Genomic DNA, 23658 nt, shown 5'->3' on the forward strand with positions numbered 1-23658 from the left:
CTTGCCCACAAGCTTACAAAGTGTGGAATCTGTTAAAGGAATTCTCCTAACAAAAACGTTTTTGCATTATGTAAGAATATATATGATTGAAAGCAGCTTACAGTATACATTGATTAAAAATAATTTTAAAGTCCTTAACAAATACAGTTGCTCTCAAAAGCAGTGTTTGTTTATCCCTTTCTGCTCTCTGAGTCTCACTCAAAAAAATGTATCATGAATTTGCTCTCCTCACAGTTTTAATTGGTTTGATTGAGCTGGCTTGAATATTGTTTCAGGAGTTCGGACCAAGATTGCAAAGAATAAAAATAGCCAGACATGGTGAGGCACATTTATCAAGGGTCGAATTTCGAATTTATACGAGTTTTTTTAAAACTCCCATAAATTCAAAATTTATTGATAAAATAAAATTTTCTCAGCTCGGACGAATTGAATCAATCCGAAAACTTGAATAAAATTGAATTTGACTTAGAAAAACTAGATTCGAATTTGAAAAACTAGATTCGAGTTTTTTTCTCAGAAAAAAAAAACTTGAATGTCAGGAAGGCTGCAAACATCACCAAATTGATCCCTGGACCTCTCCCATTGACTTATACAGTAATTTGGCAGGCTTTAGGTGGGGAATAGTCAAATTCGAGTTCGTAAGGGCCAGAGTATGATAACTCTCGAAATTAGAATTCAAATTAAAACTCGAGTCGAGTTTGGATAATTTACAATTTAAATTTGACAAAAAAAAATTAGAATTTTCACTTCGACCCTTAATAAATCTGCCCTATACTGCTTTTAAGGGCAGTGGCCGAAGGGGAGACCAACATATCGCTAAATCACCCGAAGTTTCCTCCAGAGGCAACTTCAGGCGATTTAGCAATTGGTTGATCATACCGTCAATGATTTCAAATGGAGAGGCATTTTGGGAGATTTGTCCCCAGTAGTCGCTCATAAAAAATGAGGGCAACAATTCTTCCCGTCGGCCACTGCCCTAATAGTTATTACATGTCATTAAAAATGTTTCATTAATGTATTTGTCTCAGGAGAAAAAGAGAAACTTTTAGGATTGGATTTAGGATTCAGGATCTCTGCTGCACCGGTATTTAGTTTGAAAGAAAATTATTTAAAAAAATTTAAAAAGTGAATTTAGAAAATAGTTTTTTAATGGCGTGGACATATTCCAGACCCTTGTCCATAGGTGAACATTCCCTTTAAGGTTTCAATACACAGGCCAATAAAAGTTACGGACTCAATCCCTCCAGACCAAAGGGCCTATTGATAATGGCCCATGCAGTGTGCAAAAAAAAGGCAACAACCCCTTGCCTTCAGTGTAGGGAATGTGCAAATATCCGCAGGCCTCTGCACTCAATTTCGGAAGGCACTTTAAATGGAATGCCGCCTTCTTTAAGCAGTGCTCTATTCAAGATGGCTGATCTATCTCCTGCTTGCCCCTATCTTGTGCATCATTCTGAAGTGCAAGGTAGAAGCAGCAGGACGTGCCGGATGCATTGGGGCACTGTCCTTGAACTGAGCTGTGCACCAAGAATGCTTTGGACCTGGGGGTTTTCAGAAAATTTTTATCACTATACCTTACGTCTACTAAAAATCACATTAAATAAACCCAATAGGTTTGTTTTGCCACCAATATGGATTCATGCAGCTTAGTTTCCATTAAACAAAAGGTCCGGTTTTATTATTACAGAGAAATAGGAAGTAATGTGCTTGAAATGGACTTTATGGGCAATGTGCTTCATGTAATTCAGAGCTTTCTGGAAAATGGGGTTCTGGATAAGAGATCCTATACCAATTCATTTTGTATAAGGGAATTTTTGTATTTTGTATAATCCAGTATTGCAGGTTAACTATGTATATAATGACATTATAATTGAAAAATATAATTTGCACGTGCACAATAAGAATGGTACCACACAAATGAATGTGATAGTAAATGTGATAAAAGCAATGATAGCAGGTAACCCAACAAATTGATAATATTAACTCATTAGTGTGTGTGTGCATTTGTTTTGACGTAAGGAATAGGTTAGTGGATTAAGCATACAGACCAACCTTTATCTGTGGGTGGCTGCTTTGCATTGAATAGTTAGGATTTAGGATCAGGAGAAGAAAAAAAACTATACTGTTCTCTTCTTGGGCTTCAGTGAAATAGAGAACAAAAAAAAATGTTAGGATCCCAAAACACAGGCTTGACCTTGAGAAAACACCATTGTTTACTCAGGAGCAGAAGGATAAAGCCCAGGTCATTCATAAGCCCATCCCTGCAGTGTTCATCTGAAAATCCTTTTCAGCTGATAGAGTTTCTGTTGGCTAGGCTTCTAGAATTTCAGATAATTCCCTACAAATTGCAGCAGACTTGTTTAAGGCCTGAAAAACTAATTTATAGCATAGGGAACCAGGAAGCAAGGGAGAATGAATGGTAGAGACAACCCAAACAGGTGTTTCCCTAAAAACCTCAGCGTGGCTAGTACAAATCGTACAGGAAATTGATCTCCAGAGGCAGCAAATTGCTAGCATCTCTAATGCATTTTCAAATTCCTACTGTGCAAAATCAGCTTGTAAAAACAGGCCATTTCTAACAAGTGCCTTGTCTGGGTTCCTACACCGTTTAATTTCAGATGACTTTAATGAGAACTCTGCTACATATTTTACCTCCCATCTGGTTCTTATTTGACAATGAAATATTTGTACTTTCCAACCCGTGTACTTGTGGAGCTTTAAGAACAGATGTCTCTCCTTAAAACATGACGGCAGCAGGTCTCATTGCATTACCAAAATAGCTATTTATTGTAGTGGTGAAATAACTTTGGATTAGTCATCTCCCCCAATAGATCCAATATGGTACAAGTTTATTTTCCTATTCCGGCATTAAGTAACCCCTGAAGCAGATAAGGACAAAGGAAACAGTTGCAGCTCTTGGGGAAAACGGATGTACTGTATTACATGCGAATGGAAATGCATTTTTATAACAGTTAGCATCAACAATGTACATCCAGTGAAAGGAGAAGCAGCGCTTACACACAGCTGTCTCAACTAATGGTTATGCTCTAGTGTTACTGCACTAACTACAGGGGTATTGATCAAGCATGGATCTTGACTCCCAAAGGAAAGTGTAAGAGAAGAAAAAAAATGAATGTTTAGTCTCCCCAAATAGTGAATAATAGAAAGAAGCTCTTCTGGAAAATACAACCTACTAGTAGCCTACCTAACAAAAATGTTACCCCTATTCATCACATCAATGCTTCAATTATCACTTAAAGTTACTTTTTTTTTTTTTTTTTTTTACATGTACTTGCATAAAAATTAGATCTGGCAGAAGCATATAAAACAGGTGAAACATAGACCCAACACTACTGGTACTGGTTACTGGTAAACACATTGCATATCATTTTGATGGTAAAAAGCACTGGCCAGTATAAAGAAAGAAGCGACACAAAAACACTAAATATACTAACCTTAATTTCACCATGCCACATGAGCCAGATAATTGTCCATAGTAGAAATGGTATGGCCCTATAGGTGACTAGCTCTGTGGTACAGTGAGTTAATTGCTAAGATAACCATACTTTGGTTTTCATGTTTAATTTTAAAAAAAGGACTTTTATTATACAGTTCTTTATATCTGGATGACAGGTCCCCTTTATATCACAGGGATGAAATTCAGATGCATTTTTAGTGGGATTTCCTGTAACATAATATAGGAGGTACAGGTATATTAAAATGATGCTGTCAGAAAGCTGGATCCTGCAGGTCATACTCACTAATACTATGCACAGTATACTACTGTACACAGAATATTTCATCATGATTAGTATATACAATTTAAAGCTTACTGAACAATTTAAAGCTAGGGCCAGACGATCATGCATCTCGGCCTGTGGAGAAACGCAGGCCGAGAATCGGATCCCCCCGCTGCTCCTTAGCTCCTGCCTTTCCTTTTGAGAGGAGGGTAAGCACACTGCACTGCCTGTGTATTTCTACCCTAATCTTCTTTTGTAAGATGGGTAAGAATACTAACATAAACAAGAAACTGTACATTCTAAAATCTGACTTAAATTTGTAACCTGGGAAATACATTATATCTACAGTGTGTCTCTCTAAAATAACAGGGATTCTTTTGAAACCCAGGATTACTGTAGTTTTTATAAAACCTGCATTTATACTGGACTTGCATTTCAGTACTCTTGTAGATTGCCATAAAACATAAACTCTTTAGCTGTAAAGCCTACTTTGTCAGTTTTAGTACACATTTCTTACCTGCCCCTCTCAACAGCCAATGCATCAATTTCATCAAAGAAAAGAATCGAAGGGGCAACAGATCTTGCCTTACGGAAAATCTACAAGAAGAAAAAAATGCAGGAAAATATTAAAACTGATTCAAATATAAGGTACAACTGTAAGAGTGCAAAGGGATTTCTCATTTATATGGTTATTTTGAAACAAAAACTGATTTGTAAAAATGTTTGTCCAGAAAGAGAATGTATCCTTAAAATACATTTTAGAAGGATTCTTCCCTGCAGTCTGAAATGTAAAATTATATCTGGTTGAAATAAAGGTTCTATTTTAAATTCACCTTTAAATTAACTTTTCGTATAATGTAGAGATTGATATTCTGAGACAATGTGCAATTCATTTTTTAGTTATTGGATTTGTATTTGGAGTTATTTGGATTTTTATTCAGCAGCTCTGCAGATTGCTATTTTGGCAATCTGGTTGCTAGGGTCCAAATTACCCTAGCAACCATGCACTGATTTGAATAAGAGGCTGGAATATAATTAGAAGAGGGCCTGATTAGAAATATGAGCAATGAAAAGCAGCAATAACTATACATTTATAGCCTTACAGAGCATTTGTTTTTTAGATGGGGTCAGTGACCCATTTGAAAGCTAGAAAGCATCAGAAGAAAAAGGCAAATTCTAAAACTATAAAAAAAGATAAAATTCAGGCCAATTGAAAAGTTGCTTAGAATTCAATGACACTGAAAGTTAACGTAAAGTTGAAACACCCCTTTAAATGTAGCAGATTAGAGAAAACATCATGACCCATCAAATCAGGATGAATATGCTTTTAATGATGCTAAGATTAATTTCTGGGATATGCTTACCTCACGGACAGCTCGCTCTGATTCACCAACATATTTATTCATCAACTCTGGGCCCTAAGAAAAACAGCCAAAATAAATGACTTAGCAGCAATAACAGTACATTTTTCTGATTCTCTACCTTACTATATATATATATATATCTGTACAAACTGGTGTGGAGCGGTATCCTAATCTGTGACTTAGTCCAAGTTGTGGACAAAACATACATTTAAACAAAAAAGGCCAGACTTCCAAATTGCGTGCAAGTAAAAAAATCCTTTTCAATTCAAAATTCTTGAAACTAACTAAATCTAACTAACTCTTTAATATCCCTCTTTACCAAAAAAGAAATTATCAGTCATTTTGGGAAATAAAATGTAGTTTACATAATGCTTAGCATGACCACCAAACCACGTACCACCATATCACACCTACTTACACACAATGTTTTGGGAAGGCTTGTAACCTATTTTCTTCATCAGATATTACAATGAGGAAGGAAATAAGTGACACACCTCCCAGAAATGTTAAAATGGGTGGTATTCCCCAGATCTGCACCTTTTATTTTGTGCCTTTTTCTTTGTTCTTAAATTGTTCTGAAATACTTTTTTCTTCTGTTCACTCCAGTATTTTGTTATCTTTTCTCACTCTTTTACATATTTTCATTGCAATCCATTATTGACTATTCAGATGGAAATTGAGCATAGGACTGGCCAGATATGGGATGACTTTGACGTAGTTGGCCAGCTTAAATATATTGCAATATATGGACAAACAATCCCTGTTTTGCTTAAAGGGTAAGGCATTTTCAGTAGCAGTATGCACAAAATGTCTTTGTCTTAAATATATTGATAATGGGTTAAGTGCAGAGGACCTCTTGTATTTGTCTATACACAATTCCTAGACTCAGGGCCGTGGAAGGTAAAAAAAAGAAGGTTATGACAAGCTGGTACCAGATAACTAGTAATAATTCCATTAGTCAAATACAAAGAGTAAACAAAAAATAAAGGTATAGTAGCCTTTTAAATTTCTGATGTGTTAGAAAAGCTGGTAGAATTAGTTACACAAAATGCCATGTCTCACACACACACAAATGGCCCAAGCATGGCATGGGAAACACAAACACTCAATTCGGAAGTCATTACGCAAGTGAGTCATAAACTGCTCTCAAAGGCCAAACAAAACTTCCACATTATTCCTTGTGGTTGAAGCTTAATACGATACAGTTATTTATTTTTTTTTTAAAAAAAAAGACAAACTAATTGTAAACTGTAGACAGTGATTAATTTTTTTAAAGACATACATTTAGAAATATGTATTGTTAGATAAGCTAGGGTTGGCTCCTTTTTTTTTTTTTTTTAAACTACCACCTTTCCTACATGTTAATTTTATTTGCTATTAATATCATAAACACCATGTATAATTTTTCATCAGCCATGGGCCAACCTTATGGTCAAGACTGCGATGCCAGAAAGATTGTTTAATTACTTGTATGTATATATAATACACAAGAGCCATGAATATCCTGTAAATAATATCCTTATAAATGGTGCTTAGTGATGTCATCGGTTATAGTTGTAGCTTAGTGATGTCATTTCTGTCACATGAAACGTGCTAAAGTACCCCCTGTTGCAAAATATGAGGATATTAGAAGTCACCCTTGGCCTTGTGCTTTTATATGATCATGGAACTCCTCAGTAACTTATAAAATCCTTATATTTTACAAGAGGGGGTACTTTTTTCACTATATATTTATCTTTATAAAGTGCTACTTATGTACACGGGGCTGTATGGCAGAATAATACATTGATAGAACAAAAGGGCTAGTAAAATAATAAATGCGAATAAATACAAAGTACAGTTACATTAAAGATTAAGTGATAACTGAATTATTATTTTTTATATGAGTGATTCATGATATGTGGTTAAATCTAGGGAACATGGTAGAGTCTTGCTAAATAAAATTAAAATTATTCTAAATTCTTTGTTTAGTCACTACTTGTCTTCAGCCGTCATCTCATTTATGGATGGTAAATCGGCAGTTAGGGAAAGGTGAAACTGGAGTTAATTCTTATTTCAGCACACCTTATGATTCTGAAGTCACATGATTTTATCTGGGTTAGGAATAATATCATATTAATAACCAACATGAGGTTTTGTGTTTCATTTTAAAACATTCTTACTGTAGCAAAGTTGACCACTGCATGTTGCTACAAGCAAACAAGGCAGTGTATAGTAATTTGCTTGAATTAAAGAAAATGTCTGATTTGTAAATGTCATGTAAAGATTATTGGTTATTTTCAAGCTCTGTGGCTTAGCCTGTAGTTTTGTCTTTTTTTATCAATGTTTCCTACGTTCAGAGTTTACAAAATGTCAAAACAAAGTATCAAACTCTGAAAATATTTGTGCAGCTGTTCTACATATCTGGCAGGAAGCCGAAATTTGCTGCTTATCTTTTCCATTATGTAGTGCTGCACTTATTGTTAGTAATCCCAAATTCATAATACAAACCTGGGTTTCTTTTGGTTCCCTTCAGTTAGGTTCTTTGACTGATATCTAATAAGATCTGTCCCTTTAGAAAGAGTTCTCAAAGGGCAAACGAAATGTGACTCCCAAAATCCCTGCACTGCAGTACTGGATGTTTTTTGTGTTTCCATGTTACATACTACTAAAGCTCCAGTTAGGCAGCCTCAAAACCACTGTGCTTTTTAACGAGTAATGGTGCATGTTTAAGATGCTAATGTAAGGATCAATAAAGTCCCTTTTATAAATATAAATAAAGCCAAAAGGAAATCAAGAGGAGCTCAGAAAATGTTGCAAAAAAAAAAAGTCTACAGAAAATGAAGTTGCATGTTTAATATGGTTTAAAGTTCCGTTATACATTGAATAATTATTTTACCTTTATATTTGTATAATGCAGAGGGAAAATCAACTTCATTATCCCAGTAGACAGAGATCCCCTAGTGTTTCCATAAAGACTCCCCGAAGAGAACAGATCTAGTTAAGATGCCATGGCCACTGCACTGAACTCAGCTAATCAACATTCAGGGGGTTATTTACTAAACCTTGAATTTATCTGGTTGGGCTTTTTGGGGCAAAAACTCAAATTTTTTGAGATGTATTATACTCCAGTGCTGCAAAAAACCTGAATCCAAAAATCCACCATCTCAGACCTGTCGAGGTCCTGTATAAGTCAATTATGGCACCTTAGGAAACACACACTTGACAAAAATCTAGCCACTTTAAAGGGATAAATCCCTTTAAATGAACTTTTACTATGCTGCAGAATGTGATGTTTTGGGATAATTTGCAATTGGTCTTCATTTTTTGTTTTGTTTGGCAGCTGCTTTGGAATTTCAATATCTATCTGGTAGCTATGGTAAATTGGTAATAGTTTGAATGAGAGACTGGACGATAAATAGCAGAGGCCTGAACAGAAAGAGAAGTACAACAATAACAATAAAAGTGTAAACTCACAGAGCAATAGCTTTTTGGTTGGTGGGGTCAGTGACCCCATATGAAAGTTGTAAAGGGGCAGATGAATAAAGCAAATAATTAACATAAATAGCAAAGAAACGTTGCTAAGAATACTACATTAAGGGTTTTTTTTTATCAAAGTTTTTTTCTACCTCACAACTCGACTGGCCATCATGAAGGCTAAAAACATCTTCAAATGGTTCAAGAGACGTCTGCCATTGACTTCTACATGACCTCGACAGGTTTTGGAGTATTTGGAGTATTTTTTAAGTTTTTTTGCAGCTTTGAGGCATAATAAATCTCGAAAAACCTGATTTTTTTTTTGCTGAAATTACCCTAGAAACTACCCGGGAAAAAGCACAACTCGGCCTTTGATAAATAACCCCCTAATAGTCCCTTATAAGCAAGCAATTGTCCCTGCAGATTATTTAACTCTTCATGCCACCTTTTAGTAAACAGACCCCCCCCCAATACTTTATAAATGTAAGACTCAAGCAGCCCGAGCTCCAAAACACAACACAAGAATACTGTGTAAATTAACTTCTTTTAATTCATTAGTACTCACCTTTACTGCCAAGAAGTTAAGCCCACTTTCATTGGCTAGTGCCTTTGCTATCATAGTTTTTGAACAGCCTGGTGGTCCGTAGAGCAGCACTCCTTTTGGTGGCTGTATCCCCATGCGAATAAATGAATCAGGATGCATTAATGGCCACTCCACTGCTTGCTTTAGTTTCAGTTTAACATTCTCTAGGCCTCCAATATCAGTCCATGATACCTAAAAAAAGACAATGGAAACCTGCTTATAAGTATAAGCTATTGATCACACACATGTTCCAATTATTACCCGTAAAACAGACAACTTTCATAGAACAGCTTATTGTATACAATAGATAACCAGAATAATTAGAGAGCCATGAAAACAAAAGTGTTACATAACTATTCCTTCACAAATATGCAAACAACAAACACTTGAGCAGCATGGGACAGTCTATGGTTTCACATGTAGAGCTACCTGTAGACATTGTGCTAGAGTCCTGCGCGGGTCCATTTTTTGTGAATGATGGCCACGTGGCTACACCTACTGCCACATCAACACAGCAAACGTTTTATCTCTACAATGGATACAAAAGTAACAAAGGAGCAACGAATAACAACCTTACAGAAAAGAAAGCCTCTATTGTGCATGCCAGACAGTTCCCATTAAACTCAATGGGAGGCAGCAAGTGCAGTATAAGGTCTTCTCTGTAAACTGAATTATGCCAGCAGGCAAATCAAACCATGTGCATTGCCTAAAAAGAGAATTCTTCTCACAGTCTTGTAAGACACCTAAACTGATACTGTGTATATATCTAGAATTCTTCCCCAAATACAGGATGGCAATTTCTTTACCAGGAAGGAAATAGTGACACACAAGTAACACAAAAACACTCCTTTATGCCAGAATAAAAAGTGTCTATCATACAGAAAGCAAATAGTTTCCCCTTTAAATAAAACAACTTTACATAACATTAAATCCTGTTTTAAAGTATAGCATCCGTTATCCGTTATAAATTACAGAATGGCCAGTCTCCCATAGACTCCGTTTTATCCAAATAATCAACATTTTTAGAAATGATTACCTTTTTCTCTGTAATAATAAAAGAGTACCTTGTACTTGATCCAAACTGAGATATAAATAATCAATATTGGAAGCAGAACCAGCCTCTTGGGTTTATTTAATGTTTTCAAGATTTTCAATTAGATTTAAGGTATGAAGATCCAAATTACAGGAAGATTCATTATCCGGAAAGCCCCAGGTCCTAAACATTCTGGATAATAGGTCCCATACCTGTATACGCAAACACCTTTCCATTCTAATAGCAGTTTCTCTTTAATAATAAAGTTCATAAGCAATCCGAAAGTGAGACACTAGATGGCAATCATTTCGATGAATCTTTTTGTGAATGTTCATGAGACAACAAAACGCTCTATATTGGCCCTCAAGACAAAATCCTCCAGATTATTAAAAAATATATATATTTTGCTAACAAATCATTGTGTTGACTTTTAATTAAGTCGATAGTTAGTCTCTGGTACATATGTGATCTCATACATTTTAGATCTGAGGTTTAAAGGGAAGTAAAAAAAGAATAATGCTTTAAAGGGAAGTAAAAAAAGAATAATGCTAGAAATGCTGTATTTTGTATACTAAACATAAACATGAACTTACTGCACCACAAAGCCTAATCAAACAAATGATTTATGCTTTCAAAGTTGGCCACAGGAGGTCACCATCTTGTAAATTTGTTAAACATCTTTGCAAGACCAAGACTGTGCACATGCTCAGTGTGGTCTGGGCTGCTTAGGGACCGTCATAAATTATCAAAACAGCACAAGTCAAATAATAACTGACAGAAGCCAAAACATTAAGACTGATTAATAATCAGAATAGGCAGACTGCACTGGATCATGTGTTGTCATGTAATCTAATGTGGAGTTTATAGTTTTTGTATTGTTTAATTACAAACTTTCTCCAACTCTGCAGAACCAGTGGCTGCAGCAAAATAATCCTCCAAATAGAATCCCAGTTTATCTGTTTAAATCTGGCTCCATGATATTTGTCCCTGCAGCTGGAGTTGAAAATAGTAAAGGGAATGTAAAGGCAAAAATATATCCAATACAAATCTACACAGTCGCCGACTGCTCTACAGGGAAAGAAACAAAGCTGCTCCCTCTGCTGTTCATATGTATGATTGTTGCAGTTAGGGACCGTCTGACAATTACTATCAACAGCAGTAAATGAAGGAAGAGTTTTACTGCATACAGTCAGGTTTCTTATAAAAACAGTATATAATTGGAGTATATTGGAGATTTTTCATTAAAGGGGCTGTTCACCTTTGAGACAACTTTTAGTATAATGTAGAGAGTGATATTCTGAGACAATTTGCAATTGGTTTTAATTTTTTATTATTTAAGGTTTTTGAGTTATTTCGCTTTTTTTACTCAGCAGCTCTTCAATTTGCATTTTAAGCAATCTGGTAGCTAGGGTTCAAATTACCCTAGCAACCATGCATTGATTTGAATATGAGACTGGAATATGAATATGAGAGGGCCTGAATAGAAAGATGAATATTAAAAATTAGCAATAACAATAAATGTGTAGCCTTACAGATCAATTGCTTTTTAGAAGGGGGTTAGCAACGCCCATTCTCAAACCAATTGAAAAGTTGCTAAGTATTGGTCATTTATAAGATTAAAAATTTACCTTAAAGGTGAACCACCCCTTTAAAGAAAGCAACAATGGGATTTTATTTTTTAACCTTCACATGCCCTTTAAATATAATAGAATAGATAACAAACTTTCAAACACTTCCACAAAGGAAATGTAATCCCACTGTTTCTAAAAGGCAACACATCAGGATCACCTGCTTATTTAACTAGCTTCAAGAGTCTTTCCTAAACAGGTGTTTAATGTAGAAAAGTCTGCAAGGATTAATTGTTCAGAAATTACTAGACATGCAACAACATCTCCAGATGTGCATACTGGAAAGCCAAGAGGTTAGTGTTCAAGGCATCCGGTTATAAGAATTTAAAACTATACTGGTGAAAATAAATTATATTTGTGAAAGAGATTATTTTTTTTCTCTCACCCATTCTGATATGGTGACATATTTCTATTCTTGAGTCAAAGTGTGAGAAGAGGGGTGTCACTGGTGATGCAGGAAAACTAAGATTTAAGGAGGTGAGGGTAATAGTAAATAAATCAAGCAAATTCAGCCTGCAGAACTATAGCTGTTGTTCCCTGGTCCCCTCTCTCACGTGTGTGTGTGTGTGTGTGTGTGTGTGTGTGTGTGTGTGTGTGTGTGTGTGTGTGTGTGTGTGTGTGTGTGTGTGTGTGTGTGTGTGTGTGTGTGTGTGTGTGTGTGTGTGTGTGTGTGTGTGTGTGTGTGTGTGTGTGTGTGTGTGTGTGTGTGTGTGTGTGTGTGTGTGTGTGTGTGTGTGTGTGTGTGTGTGTATATATAGTGAATTACTTGTGAGACAGGGGACCAGCCAGGGAATGTGCATTGATTAATAGGATAAATCAGTTTCACTTCCATTGTATTTAAACGTATTTTTTTGCCTGGAGTGCTCCCACAGCCCCCCTTGTATTTTTTGCATTTGAACTTGTGCTAGATGAGTATTTGGCAACATATAACTGATCTGTGATATGCAGAATCAATTAGTAATAACAAGAAGAGAGTTTTCTAGAAATGACTTACATTGGGTACATCAATGGCAACTTCACGCATGGCACTAGGTCTGACTTCATTTGATGCCTGTAGGAAATCATTCAAAGTGATCACCACAGAACCGGACATTTCTCTGTCTGGTGGGCTGGAGAGTTCTCTGTGTGTTCTTCGTAAAGCATGCATGCCTGCAAAGGAAACCATCCATCAGTTATCAATTCGTTCATCTTAAAGAAAATGAAGAGAACAAAAAAGACCCAATGAAAAATAATGCTTATTTTCAATGGCCACCAATCACCCACCAAGAGCTGCTATCCAAGGCTGAACTGGAAATGCGTACCATCACAATGAAAAAATTGCTTAAATTAATTTCAAATCACAAATTCATACAGTGCATACAGCTTGTTTATATAATGTATAGTAGAGTATCTGAAGTACCAGTTGTAACAGTGCAGTAGAGCAGTACATTATATTTTCATTGCTTTGAAATGCTATAGTTTTTTGGTGTTACTGTTCCTTTAAATATGTAGCCCCTAGCGACTGCTCAGATGTTTCCATTTAAAGAGGTGACCACTAGATGCTTTTGCAAATTGCATATATAACACTGGTAAAGTTTACCTTCTTCCAGAAATCCAGTGAGCAATCAGACATTGCTTTTTTTAAGAGTAATTAAACTTAAATGGTTGCTTTTGGTTAAAGTAACATAACAAACTTTGATCATGTTAATACTTGTAAATAACATGTTTAGAGAATGCAGGGGAGTCCTACCCAAAAATGCTTACACTCTAAAAGTAATTTGCAGAGCTGTGGATTTAAATGTAATGCCATCACATCATGCAACAAACCACGCTAAACAGACAAAAGTATAAAGACAATTTTGCTGAAAACTCTCTTAAAATATTCCAGATAAACATAGGATCAAGTTAGGATCTATAATAAGACTGTGACTAAAAACAAATAAATAAGACTGTGACTAAAATCAAATAAATAATTGCTAAATAAACTATTATTCACCAGCTCTCTCATTTTACTTTGAAAATGTACTGTATTTCAACTTTCCATTGTTTAATAATAATAAAAAAGTTACTGGTTGTTCAATAATATCACTGTCTTTTCTGGTCTACAACATTTTTTGAAGAGCTGGAAGCAGAGGGTGGAGCTCTGAACAATTGCCCCCCTGTCAATGTGGCTTAAAGGGGTGGCTCACCTATAAGTTAACTTTTAGTATGTTATAAAATGACCAATTATAAGCAACTTCTTTTAAGTTTCTCTACATTTCAAATGGGGGGGGGGGGAGTCACTGATCCCATTGAAAAAACAAATGCTCTGTAAGGCAAAAAATCTATTGTTATTGAAAGTTTTTATTACTCATCTTTTTATCCAGGCTGTCTCCTATTCATATTCTGATCTCTTAATCAAAGCAATGCATGGTTGTGAGGGTAATTTGGATCCTTGCTGAAATTGCAAACTGGAGAGCTAATAAAAAGCCAAATAACTCAAAAACCACAAATAATAAAAAAGGAAACCCAATAGCAAATAGTAATAGTAAATAACTAAGGGGGTTAGTTACTAAAATCTGAATTTATCTCATTTTTTATTAAACAAAGCTCGCTCCCAACTCCCATCAACGATTTTACCTTATTTATCAGAAAAATTACGTGAAAAAGTCTGGTCGGGGAAAAAACTCGATAAAATCGAGCAAAAACTTGAATCATACAGATTTACTTCTGAATCTTTCGGGTTTTTTTTTTCAGGTTATCACCGAAAAGTGATTAGGCTAAACCCAGCGCAGAACACGATATCTTCAATTTGGGATAGGGACATCTGCCATTGACTTATGCATGACCTTGACAGTTTTGAGATGCTAGGTTTTTGGATTCAGGCTTTTTGCAGCATCGGGGTATAATAAATCTCAAAAAATGTAGGGGTTTTTTTTCCAACAAAAAAAGTTTTTGCCCCAAAAAGCCTAATCAGAAAAATTTGAGTTTTAGTAAATAAGCCTCACAAAGTTAACTCAGAGGTGAACAACCCCTTTATATCGCCAAAAAATGTAGGTCTCTATAAAAATATATTGCATAAAACAGCCCATATGTAAAACCCTGCTACACCTAATAAACCATTTTCATAAAAATATACTTTCCTATCGCCATTTGTTAATCGTAAATTAAAATTTCCATTTTAAATACTAAGGGCCAGAATTGACAGAATTGATAGAGTTCCTATGTAAACTAAAGTGCAATAAAGGTTGGTGTTATTTACACAATTGTAACAGATAGCTTTATTTCTTGCACATTTTTTGAAATTCATTAAGGCGAACTGCATAATCTGCTATAAATCTTTTTTGTTAGCATCATTGCAAATGACCACACTAATGAATAGTTTATATTAACTAGTAATTATCTGCCATTTATGAATGTCTTATTCATTATAATTATGGTCAGTGCATTAATAAAAGCAAGCATTGTATATATTTATTATTAATGAATTTGCTAATAATACATTTCTAAGTATCATTCTTCCCCAACAGACACTTGTTCTTTCTGCTAGTTTTAATAGTCTCATATCACATCTCACCTACTATAACATTTCTGGCATATTTTAATGTAATGCAACACTCAAGGTGGTGACAATTTTTTTTAATTTGGCGATAATTCTGGCGCTAGCCTTTAGTAAACTACAGTTTCCATGGCATGGGTGCAATAATAGACAATAACTTTTAAGTGCACTAAGAAATCAGCAATGACTAAAGGGATCACAATTTAGTAAACCAGCTCTTGGGGGTGGGGTTCTGCCTTTTACCTGGTAAGCCTACAACAAAATGTAGCCACTGATCTCTAATGCAAATAAAAAAAAACCTGGTGTTTGACATCAATTAGATCTTAAAAGAGACATCCATCAGAAATGGAAGATCCAAAATGATTATTAGTTGGAAGAACTAAACATAATGCACCTTCCTCCATCTGCAGGACACTTAAGTAGTATTTTCGTACCAAGGCCATCTGTCATTGTCCGTTCACATTCAGTTTTACACGTGTCATTCATTAGACTGTCAAGTGGAAAGGAGTGGTGACAGGCAGTGAGATCCGCTTGTTTGCCAATGTTGGCCACCTATGAGCTCCCTCAAATCTGGATGATCCGATTGTTGGCCATACAGCAGGCCAAAGAATTCCCAAGTGCTGTGCATATCAAAATGCCAATTTGGTACTTGCCCAATGGAATTTTCAAACTGGTTAGGTGCTCCTTTGGGACCCATACAATAATGTGACAACTAGGTCTGCAGGTTTTATCTGCCCGTTTATGGCCACATCAAGGGGCAGATTTTTCAAAGGTCGAGTTATAGAGTTTTTTATTAATTCGAATGAACTCAAATGACCTCGAAATTCGAATAGTATCTTACTTAAGAAAAAAATCTAAAACATGAACGAATATTATCGACCCGAAAACTCGAATCAAAGTGAAATCGAATTCAAACTCGAATCAAGTTTTTTCTCCTAAAAAACTCAAATGTTGGGAAAGCTATTAACATCTCCAAATGGGTCACTGGACCCCTGCCATTGAGTTCTACATGGCAGGTTTTAGGTGGTGAATAGTTAAATTTGAATTGTCCCCAGGGTCGAGATATGATAAATTTCGAATTCTAATTCGAGTATGGATTATTTCCAACTCGAATTTGTGAGTTTTGACCAAAAATCCAACTCGAAAATTCAAATTTCCAGTTCGAACCTTAATAAATATCCCCCCAAAACTTGAGAAGACTAAGAAAAGATTCTTACATGCACAGCAGTACAATAAATAGTATGCTGAATCATAACGTCCTATCATAATGTCCTTCAAAAACAAGATCAAGCTAGAGAGGATCTCAGGCATTTCCTAGTGTATAGTGCACCAGCATTGTCTAAGACCACAAAGACAACATGTACTGAATGTAATATGAGATTGTTAAAATGTCCACTGACTATTGAGCAAGTTTTGCAGGGCAACCCCACCTGTTAAACCAGCGGACTGTGCAAGAATATTGCATTACTTATTATTCTTGTGTTCCTACAATGCTGCACCACCAGGAAATATCAGTAATTGTAACTGTGACTACTATTACTATTACAATTTAAAAATAACACTTTTCTGTTATGTTACCATTTTATGATTGTCCCCAACATAGATAGATAGATATTTTTATTTTTTAAACTTTTTTAATTATTTGCCTTCTTTTTTCAATGACCCTCACTGACAAATGATCTGTAAGGGTACAGATTTATTATTATTGCTACTTTTTATTACTTGCCTTTTAATAATTTGGACCCTAGCAACCAGATTGCTGAATTTGCAAACGGGAGAGCTGCTGAATAACTCAAAAACCACAAATAAGAAAAAAATGTAAACCAACTGCAAATAGTTTTGGAATATCACTCTCTATATCATACTAAAAGTTAACCTAAAGGTGAAAACCTCTTTAAGCAAATAATTCTAATTGGTGAATATTTTCTTTGCACTTGATGGTAACTAAGCTGCATGAATTCATATTGGCGACTTAATAAACCATTTTGGGTTTATTTTATGTTTTTTTAGCAGACTTAAGGTATATTAATCCATATTATAAAAAGATCCCTTATTCGGAAATCTCCAGGTCCCATGCATTCCAGTTAATAGATCCTATACTTGACAAAGTCCCTTTCACTATACATTACAAAGCATAGATTAAAGAGAAACGTGAAACCACTGCATCTGTGCCTGCCGCTATAGTCATTTTACGCTGGTGGCAAACACTCAACAGTGAGAATCATTTAAAAGGTTGCATTTAGTATGTCATTGATGGAGCTATTCTAAGCAACTTGTCTATCAGTCTTCATTTCTTATTTTGTATTGGATTTGTTAGCCTCAATATTCTACTTCTGGTGGTTGTCAAGGTCACTGACCCCAGAAACAAAAAAAGGCTCCAATTTTGCTATTATTTTTTATTGTTTTTGTTTTCTGTTTAGGCCCTCTCTTTTTTCATTCTGACTTTCCAACTGCTGCCTGTTCATTAAGGCAAATAGCCCCTAGCAACATCTAAATTCTAAGTCTGCTGCAGAATAATATAAAACTGTCCACTGTCTACACCATAATAAAAAAACTGCCCCTTCACAAAGCTTATGGGCATGTGCTCCTCCCTAAATATTCTGGAAAATATATGGCCTTCCCTGTTATCTTTCTTCCCTATTAATAACACTGGTATCAAGTTACCTTTTTACCAGCCAGATGGCAACTCTATCTGGTACACCTGTTATGCCACTATAGAAGGTCAACATATTTTCTGCAGAAACATAACCAAGGCTCCGTTTAGAACAGAAACATTCACAAAGTACAGCTACAATGGACTTCTGATTATTTGACTTAAAAGGAAATGTTTACTAAAACAAACATTATTGTACCCACAAAGCCTTAGTTATATGGGTTATCTGTATTCATATGAGAGAGAGAAATTCCATACTATTTATCCAATCAGGTGGAGTGTTGTTTTACAAGGAAAAAAATGCTATACTCATAACAGATATGGGACCTGTTATCCAGAATGCTGGAGACCTAGGGTTTTTCTGAATAATGGATCTTTATATAAGTTAGATGTTCTAAAGAAAATCTTTTAAATGTTAATTAAACCTAATAGGATTGTTTTGCTTCCAATAAGGTTTAATTATATCTTAGTTTGGATCAAGTACAACGGTAATGTTTTATTTTTACAGAGATAAAAGGAAATAGTTTTAACAAATTTGGATTATTTGGAAATAATGGAATCTATGGAATTCAGATATTTCTGGATAATGGGTTTCTGCATAACAGATCCTATACCTGTGTGATGTTTTCAAAATACATCAGTATAGCATCCTTTTAAAAAAAGTTTCTTTTTAGTGTAGAAAAAGGAGCGCTTAAAGGAACAGTAAGACCAAAAAAAAGTGTTTTAAAAAAAATAAAAAGTGTTTTAAAGTAATGAAAATATAATGTAATGTTGCACTGAACTGGTAAAACTGGTGTGTTTGTTTCAGAAGCACAACTATAGTTTATATATACAAGCTGCTGTGTAGCCATGGGGGCAGCCATTCAAGCATAGGATACTCAGTAGATAACAGATAAGCTTAGAAGAATTCCAATGTATACTACAGAGTTTATATGTTATCTGCTGTGTATCCTGTGCCTTTTGCAGCTTGATTAAATAAACTATAGTTCTGTTTCTAAAGCAAACAAGCAAAGTTTTATCATTGCAGGGCAAAAGAACACTATATTATTCCTTTAAAACACTTTAATTTTTTGGTGTTACTGTTCCTTTAATATCTTTATGGGCTTTACTTGTCCTTTAAATATACAAAAATAAATATTAAACCTGCCCCAATGAATGTCAGAGCTGAAAAGGTTTAATAAGCACAATGGACACCTTTTGCTAAATTGTGATATACTTTTAACAGTCCAGCAAATAAAACTGTACTATTCAGCATCTGGTGTCTGCAAAGAGGGAAAAATACAAGCTATAAAAGGGCATGAACACCTGCCTTCAATCCCCAGGCCCTGTAACAGAATCACAAATATTTGCAATTCAGACTTCCTGTAATGTGGCACATTCATAATGAACAGGATACGGTACAATATCAATAAAAACATTCCAGGAGGCCAGCTGGATAGGACGGGGAAAGCTACAGGCTGCAGGCAAAGGAAATACTAGAAATATCTTCCCCATTGTGACCGCAGATCATATTTTTTAAGCTAATTATCTGAAGACGCCCAATGGCAATGGCAGACGAGTTGTAACAGTACACGGGCCCTAATATCCACCAGATGAATGCAAATTATTAAAGCTCAGATGCTTTGAACATTGTGTGCAACCAAAATTTTTATTTTAAATTGAAAACCTGTATTTAGTGGACACATTTTCCTGTATACACATAAGCAGGAAAAGAAAAAACAGCAAGCTATATGTTTAACGTAATTATGCTAAAGGACCTGTCAGATAATTGCTGCAATTTGTAACTTTGAGGAACTAGGTGTTTTATTTCTACTAATTCATCTCAACCTGTTCTGGACTGACACTGAAATATAACATGGTGGATGGACTATACATGCCTAGAGTACATTTATTAGGGATGCACTGTTTTAGGATTCGGCCAAATCCTGATATCCTTTGTGAAAGATTTTGCAGAATACCAAACCCTAATTTGCATATGTAAATTAGGGAAATGAGGGAGAAAGAGAACCGTGAATGCAGCGTAAGTCTAAAAAATGTTTGACTTTCTTCTTTGCGTGACGAAAAGCCGTAATTTTTTTCAGCTGAGTTCGGGCGAATCCAAACATCTGGCCGAATCCAAGTCCTGCTGGAAAAAGGCCAGATCCCGAACTGAATGCTTTGATTCGGTGCATCCCTAATAATTATGAAAAAGTGAAAACAATGCTGTGGTTAACAGAATTAAAGGACAAACTGAGCCACATGATTAATTTTAATGTGAAACTTATTTGATCCAAACAAGCCACTAAACATTTAGCAACTTTTAAGCCCCGAACCACACTCACTGTATAGACTCAAAACGTACAATTTTTTAGGGCTGTTGGGGTAACTTGGACCAAAACTAACATTTTATCTGTGCCTAATCAATCTAATCATGAATCATAGAGATGACCCAACACAGAGCGGAAGCTAGAAGTTATTATTTGGAGCACCTATATTCTTAAACCTGAAAAAAATCATATTAGGCAGAGCACATTTTCAATCCATGTTCTGTTTATTTGACTCACAGGTTTATATTACCCCTTTAAGTTTCACAATGGCATGCTCACTACAGTACAGGTACAGGTACAGTTCTCCAGATTGCTCGGGACCTGGAGTTTTCCAGAAAACTGATCTTTCAGTAATTTGGATCTTCGTACCTTAATTCTACTAGAAAACCATGTAAACATTAAATGAACCCAATAGGATGGTTTTAGTAATGAGCAAAATTTTTAAGAGTTTCGCTGAAAAATTACGCCCATTGACTCCAATGGGTGAAAAAATTCTTGAGCGACAAAAAAAAAAATTGTCACACCGCCTCACGTGGGTTTGTCACCCATAGACCTCAAAAAACCCCTACCCTACATAGACCCCCCCCCCCTCCTCACACCCAGCCTAGCTGTTACCCCGGGCAAATGCCCCTAACTTTTTACTTAAGGTGGCCATAGACTCCAAGATCCGCTCGTTTGGCGACATCGCCAAACGAACGGATCTTTCCCCGATATGCCACTAAACTGCATGGCTATATCGGGGGTAATTCGAACGTTCGGCCGTATGGCCGAACGATCGAATTACGATGCGCCAATCGGCTCCGACGGGTCGGTCGGGTAAAAATCCAACCTTCCCGATCGATATCATGGCCAGATATCGATCGGGAAGACCCGTCGGAAGCCCCCATACACGGGCAGATAAGCTGTCAAATCGGTCCAAACGACCGATATCGGCAGCTTTATCTGCCCGTGTATGGCCACCATTACTCCTCTGTGCAGATTCATGGATCGGAGTTCACGGCAGCCAACTTCCTGGGTCTTCATGTCTTCTTCCGGTGCTTCGGCAATTTCCGGCAATTTAGACACATGTGCAGTTGTTGCAAAACGGGAAATTGCTGCAACTGCACATGTGCCGATCTGCTGGTCTCATTCTCAGATTACAGAAGACCCGGAAGATGGCTGCCGTGAACTCCGATCCCTGAATCTGCACCAAGGGGTAAGTAAAAAGTTAGGGACATTTGCCCGGGGTTGCAGCTAGTATGGGGGGGAGGAGGGAGGGGGGTCTATGTGGGGTGGGCGGTTGGGATTTTTTTTAATAAGGGGATTGTTTCTCCTTTAAAATCAACCAGTACTATTGCTGTCATGCAATTTCCCATTGACAAATGGTTTTGGGCACTTATCTGCAAGAGATAATATGACAGCTGAGAAAATTCCCCACCAGGTGCCATCAGCCTAAACTTTATATACAAGTATCAGACCTGTTATCCTGAATGCTCGGGACCTGGGAATTTCTGGATAAAGACCCTTTCCATAATTTGCATTGTTTTGTCTTCTAAACATCATGAAAATGTGAAATAAACCCGAAAGAATTGTGTTGCCTCCTATAAGGATTTCAAAGGAAGCAATCTTTTTAAAATGTGAATTATTTAATTTAAAACGTGAGAAGTTCTTCCCGTAATTCTGAGCTTTCTGGATAACGGATCCTATAACAGTAGCAGAAGAAAATAGTGCAGCATTCGGACTCAGCAAACTTTTTCATACCTAATTGTGCATTTCCCCTTCAGTATGTTAACTAAGGACAACTGGGAGATGGGCTAAAGCGGTGGGGGCAATAGGGCCAACGGTAACCCCATTTAACTCTCAAGAGTAAAAGGAAAAAAGTTCATTCACCATGTTTAATTAAAAATATAATAATAAAACCAAAAGATGTTTTTGATTAAACCAAAAAAGCATAACATATTTTTAATATAAATCCTATTTATGGGGCTAATGTTGAACACAGATGTATTTTGCCTTTTTAAGGTCTCTAAATGGTTCCCCTGGCCAATTCAGGAACCAAATATTAAATCTGGGATTGCATCACGCATCTTAAAATAAAAGCAAAATGTTTCCACTCAACTCCTATATTTTTCTCCTGGACTGAGCAACAAATGGAAGTTTTCCAGCCATGAAGCACCAAAGCCCATATAAAACTAAACCAATATGTCTGTTTCCTTTATTACTGTCATTTAATGCCAGTATTCTGCAATAAATATTTTGTTTTAAAGGGCAACATGTAATTGTTTTCCTAAATCTTTTGTATTAGTAATCAGATATAGGGGTTATGGTCTAATTTTTAACATCTTATTTTCCATTCTTTAAGAATTTTGTCCTGATTTAAGGATTTTTTAAGACCAAAAATAAACAGAAGAGAAAATTCTCTAGAGGATTTTTGGGCTGAAAATTGACACTGTCGCATTACCTTACTCAAGGGAATGAGATTCACCTGCATTGGTCTCCAGTGCTTCTCTACCAGTAAAAATGTGATAATAGAGAATATGTTGCATGTTCCATAGCCCTTAAGGCAGGGTTCAAACTGTGGGGCTGACTCCTCTGGAAATCCTAGGCCCTGATCAAAAAAGCAGTGCTTGGACTGAAAAGGTCCATTATCCAGTGCCTTCTGGTCTTCACTTGGAACAAGGGGCTTGAAGTTCTAAGTCATTAACTGCAGCCATCTTACACAAAGTCTACATTGCTGGTGCATAAAGGAATATTGGACTAAACAATGGGTTGGCTATTTGACTCAAAAAAGTGAAAGTGTTTGGCAGTTTGTTGGAACTAATGTTATGATTAAACACTTTTAATAGGAGTAAGCAACCATATTAGGGTTGATGACTATTCAGTTTAGAGAAGCAGCACAGAAGGGCATATGAATTATGGAGTCCTGTGACTATAAGTCTACAGTTGTCTTGTCTGAAGAGAATAAGCAATTGCTGTAGAGGATGGGGACGGAAATCTGCATCTTGGCAAGCATTTAGTGGAAGAAGAACAGGTTTTCCTATAAATAATACATAATATTTTGTTGTTATATAAATGTATTATTGGCTAGAAGTTCCTTGAGTTCCTATATTTTTTCCTTCTGCGTTTTGTCTCCGGAGGTAATAAAATGTCTCTGGAAAGTAGATTACGGCAAACAGACTAACATTTTAGAACGAAAGGAAGGGCAGACTGTTAGGGCATGGTGTGGATGTGTGGTTATATTTTCATAATGCTAATGATTTCAGCAAGCCCTTCTATAGCGCTGCAAAGCATAAAACCAAGCAAGCATGAACATTTGGATGCCTTTTTCTCCATTTTAATACAGACAGTTGCTTAGGTACCACAACACTAAAAGCTGGCTGGGGAAAATATTCAGGCAAA

General features: G+C 36.0%; 1 protein-coding gene across 1 annotated transcript in view; it reads right to left on the reverse strand.

The window, feature by feature from the left end:
- Positions 1–23658, reverse strand: part of spata5.L (spermatogenesis associated 5 L homeolog) — a 220976-nt gene that overhangs the window by 163164 nt on the left and 34154 nt on the right. The window contains exons 10-13 of the mRNA XM_018251175.2: positions 12799–12953; positions 9126–9335; positions 5105–5158; positions 4258–4337 (exon numbers count right to left, since the gene is read on the reverse strand). Of these exons, the coding sequence (XP_018106664.1) occupies positions 4258–4337; positions 5105–5158; positions 9126–9335; positions 12799–12953 (499 nt within the window). The remainder of the gene's footprint in view (positions 1–4257; positions 4338–5104; positions 5159–9125; positions 9336–12798; positions 12954–23658) is intronic.

The sequence above is a fragment of the Xenopus laevis genome, chromosome 1L (genome assembly GCF_017654675.1).
Source record: "Xenopus laevis strain J_2021 chromosome 1L, Xenopus_laevis_v10.1, whole genome shotgun sequence".
Taxonomy (NCBI): Eukaryota; Metazoa; Chordata; class Amphibia; order Anura; family Pipidae; genus Xenopus; species Xenopus laevis.